Source organism: Haliotis rufescens, unplaced genomic scaffold (assembly GCF_023055435.1).
Source record: "Haliotis rufescens isolate VD_foot unplaced genomic scaffold, xgHalRufe1.0.p SCAF_113, whole genome shotgun sequence".
Classification (NCBI taxonomy): Eukaryota; Metazoa; Mollusca; class Gastropoda; order Lepetellida; family Haliotidae; genus Haliotis; species Haliotis rufescens.
In genome coordinates, this window is record NW_025963795.1 from 758,456 (window position 1) to 762,881 (window position 4,426).

At 39.9% G+C, this 4,426-nt stretch overlaps 1 protein-coding gene across 1 annotated transcript; it reads left to right on the plus strand.

Moving 5' to 3' along the window:
* The first annotated feature begins 766 nt into the window (after positions 1-766).
* On the plus strand, positions 767-4,210 carry LOC124127936 (ankyrin repeat and KH domain-containing protein mask-like). Its single transcript, XM_046491339.1, has 4 exons — positions 767-781; positions 1,088-1,101; positions 1,983-2,015; positions 2,811-4,210. The coding sequence occupies exon 4, from the start codon at positions 2,936-2,938 to the stop codon at positions 4,208-4,210; it is 1,275 nt and encodes a 424-aa protein (XP_046347295.1). The 5' UTR covers positions 767-781; positions 1,088-1,101; positions 1,983-2,015; positions 2,811-2,935.
* Positions 4,211-4,426: the final 216 nt, after the last annotated feature.

Sequence of the window (4,426 nt, forward strand, 5' to 3'; positions counted from 1 at the left end):
CAATATTGAAAACTGGCTTCTAAATAAAGGGAAAAAAAACATTCATCTTTCAAAAGAAAATGTTTAACTCAGGTATACCTCACAAAACAATAATCCTGTAAACACCATAATCCTGGTGCTGAAAACCCCCTCATATTTGACAAAATAATTGAACACAAAATACCAACTTTTCAGAATATTCAATGGGAGCTTACTCCATACTACTTATTAACAAAGTATTTTGCAAATGTAAATTATGATATGGGATATTTCAACAGGTACTGGTCAAGCTGTCATTTACTCTGCTCTTAAATATGTAATGTGCGCAACTGTACATGCAAAATAAATATATATATAAAAAAAAATGTTGAACAGTATACGTTGTTTGCCAAGCACATTTGAATACTTGTGCAGTGGAGACGACAGCATCCCCCTCACCGGGAAGTTCTCCCTCACCGGCCGTGATTGTCATCCCTGTGTGCATCGTGGTCATCGCAGTTATCATCATTCTGGCGGCTTTCCTCACACTGTAAGTATAAATATGAGTATTACTCAAACTGAGCATAATGTTATCTGATACTTCAACATTGCTACAAAATGAATATGTCTCTATACATGACTGACAACATAGTCAGTGCTAAAGAATCCAGATCGAACGCTGTGTTGAGCATTTTGACGAATACTGTATTTTTCACAAACTAATAACTGTCAAATAAAAAATGTCAGAACATATTCTGGAATAGATGTGAGTATAATAGCATTTCTTTATGCTGTATTGCAGACGGAAAAGACGTCAAGCAAGGTAATGCACGACTTTCTCTCTCTCTCTCTCTGTCGCTTGCCTATTTGTCTTAGGTGCACATTACAGTGCAGAGTGACATTCCTTAGTCCTGCCAGGATTCGCTGATGAAGGTTCGAATCCCATGTTCGTCCTGATAATATATAATTCAGTCGACACGGTACCTAACTGCACTATCTACGTCCTTTGTGCTGCTGTGGCAGGAATTGTTTTTTGTTTAAAGTGGTGTCTAACCGATATATAATAATGTGCTAATTTCAGCGAATCTAAGTTGTTTCGAATTAGTATATTCTTATGGTTTCATTTCAGATCCCATCGAAATGGTATGTATAGGATTATAGCATGCGGATCCTTGCATTCGTCCTTATGTTACTCTCCTTAGCTATTTGGTAATGGACCGCCTCCGTGGTCCAGTGGTAGAGCGTCCGCCCGGAGAGCGGAAGGTCCGGGGTTCGATCCCCGGCCGCGTCATACCAAAAGACGTTAAAAGATGGTACTTGTTATTACCCTGTCTGGCGCATCGGGCTAAAACAAGGACTGGTCGGCTCCGAGTCAGTATACTGTGTCTGAGTGGGGTATTCATGTTAAACTGCGGCATGGTATCTCAGTGAGCTAGCACTTTAAATCGGCATCAGTCCGGACTAGGACACACACACACACACATACACGTGCATGCACGTCGCTATATAAGTGCAATAATCTTGGACGCGACGTTAAACCCAATTTCATCTCACCTCACCTATTTGGTAATGTTGTAACTCTGACTCTTTGACCTTCTTTGTGTTATTGAGTAATCCTACATTGATTCACCATCTATACCAAACTTTATTAAAGAAATAAACGTCGAGTTGGAGTTGGTTATCGTTCAGTAAAACACTGCAGAGAATAAACCATGAGGGGCGCAGCACATGTACAAACTTTATAAAAATGTACCCGTTTATAAATAATGATGACTCCCTCAATAAAATACGTTTTACGTTTTACATCCATTTTATGCACAGGTGGGTATTTCCCGCATATTCTCACAATTGTCACGTCGATTATCTGTAACTTTTCTCCCACCATGGATGTTGATATCTCTCCCGCTTTGGGGTGCGATTGTTCGGCAATCTCGTTTATCTCCGATACTAAAGTTACCTTAAAGTTATTTGATACTAAAGTTACCTTAATAATGTTGACATGCTTCTTTGTGATCATGTTTCAGATCCATCTGATCAGGAGGAGCATCTGCTTGAAGGTAAATGCAGTTTCCTTCGTGATATAAATAAACGCTACACAACACTTTCCCTTTTAATAAATACTCACAGAAATATCTTGTTCGATTGTACCTCAAAAGTTGTGAAATGTAAACAACAAACGCGGCTCGATTTGCTTGACTACTGCTCGGTGTGTAGGGGAAATTGACTATTGGAGAGTTGAAGTCATCCCTCTTGTCAAAGTCACTCTGAATCTTTATGCCTATTTCTAAATATGAACCAGATGAAGCTGTTTCACTTGCCTCTTTTGTTTCTAGTTCAGCTGGATAAATCAATGGAAGGGAATTGGCTATTTGACCATTATTGAACAATATCAGATCATCAATATACCAGAATCTAAGTTAATCTTCTTGGTCAAATGACTTTGTTTCAATTTTGCCCATTCCAGAAGAAATTACGATTCATAAGGAAACAGCTCAGCAAGGAGAGGAGCACAATTTGTGCCAATGGGGATGTTTACTTCTTGCCTTAATGTCCTAGGTTATCCAAAATATATGTATAGAAAGTTTTACAAATAAATCAGATTAAGAATAATACATGGTCGAAGTGTTAATTACTGACATAGAATAAATGTGTCTTGGTCATTTTGTGTTTATTGAGCTTCAGTTTTACCTTTACCTAAATGTAAACAACCATGGTCTGTAACCTAGGTCAACACAAAAAGAAAAAGATCTCAACACTCCATAGACTTTGCATCTAAAACCAAGAAATTATGAGCATCTATATTATCTTAATAAGTACCAATTAATACTCACATATGACATTTTTCTTGACAGGGAGGAAACTTCCAAATACTGATCTTCATTTTGCAAGCATTGTTGGTGACTTGGACTTAATAGAAGACATCTTATCTGTCAAAGGCGAAGATGTCAACTGCAGAGGGGAAGACGGGAAGACTCCGATGATGTGTGCCGTCTCAGAGGGACGTATAAAAGCAATGAAACTACTGCTGGCCAAAGGAGCTGATGTGTCACTAGTGGATGATACTGGTGAAAACATCCTTCATGAGGCCTGTCTTGGGGGACATGTTGAGATAGTGGAGTATGTCCTTTCGCTGGAAAAAGTGGACATTGAACAAAAAGGGAACTACGGCAGGACACCGGTGATGAAAGCAGCAGAGATGGGATATAGAGAAGTGCTTGACGTCCTTGTTAGTAAGGGAGGCGACACGACAGCAGTGGATGATAAGGGCAACAACATCCTTCATGTAGCTTGTATTGGGGGAAATGTTGACATGGTGAAACATGTCCTTGCAGAAGATCGCATCAATAGTAAAGGACAGTACGGGAGGACCCCAGTCATGATGGCCGCATGTTGCCGACACAGAAAGGTAGTTGAAGTCTTAGAAAACAAGGGAGCTGATATATCAATAGTGGACAATGACGGTAACAACATCCTCCATATGGCCTGTATTGGGGGAAATGTAGATGTAGTGAAGTATGTCCTAACACTGGACGCTGTGGACATCAACAGTAAAGGACAATATGGAAGGACACCAGCGAGAATGGCTGATTTCCGAAAACACAGAGAAGTGTTTGACTTACTTATGGGCAAAGGAGCAGATCTATCACAAGTAGATGATCAAGGTGACAACATCCTGCACATGGTGTGTCTTGAAGGTCATCTGGAATTGGTCAAGGATATCATCACAAATAACAGAGTTGACATCAATAGCAGGGGACGATATGGGAGGACCCCGGTAATGAAGGCAGCAGAGAAGGGGCATAAAGAAGTGTTCATCTTTCTTATGATTAATAGAAGTGATGTGTTTCTGAAGGATGACCATGACAATAACATCCTTCACATGGCTTGTCTTGGAGGAAATCTGGAAATGGTGCAGTATATCGTCTCTCTTTGTAACATGGTAGAGGACATCAACAGTAGAGGACAGTACGGGAGGACCCCACTACTGATGGCAGCAGGGGGTGGACATACAGACGTGGGGAAATTCCTCGTGGACAAAGGGGCCGATGTGTCACTGGTGGATGATGACAGTAACAACATCCTCCACTTGGCCTGTTATCGAGGACATGAGCAGTTTGTGAAGTTTGTTATCTCGAAGAATGTTGTTGACATTTTGGCAGTAAACAAGCAAGGCCTAACAGCAAAAAAGATAGCAAAAGAATTAGGTGATCAAACTGTAAATAATGTTTTGTACAGCAGCCTTTTAAAATGAAGCCAACACAGTGTTTGCTTAGGCATTCTGATAATGTAGGACACATCAAAAGAGAATTGTGTGTTTTGCATGCCACTATAGATCTAAATAAAACAGTTTTTTGTCCATGTTTGTTGTGACATATGGGTGACAAGTCATCAATTTTTTTTATTACTATGCGTTGTTTATGGTTTGCCAACATTGTATTACATTTCATTTCTGCCCTTTCTTTTGGTA

Coding starts and splice junctions, on each gene's coding strand:
- LOC124127936 (XM_046491339.1), top strand. CDS start 2,936: ATGATGTGTGCCGTCTCAGAGGGACGTATAAAAGCAATGAAACTACTG.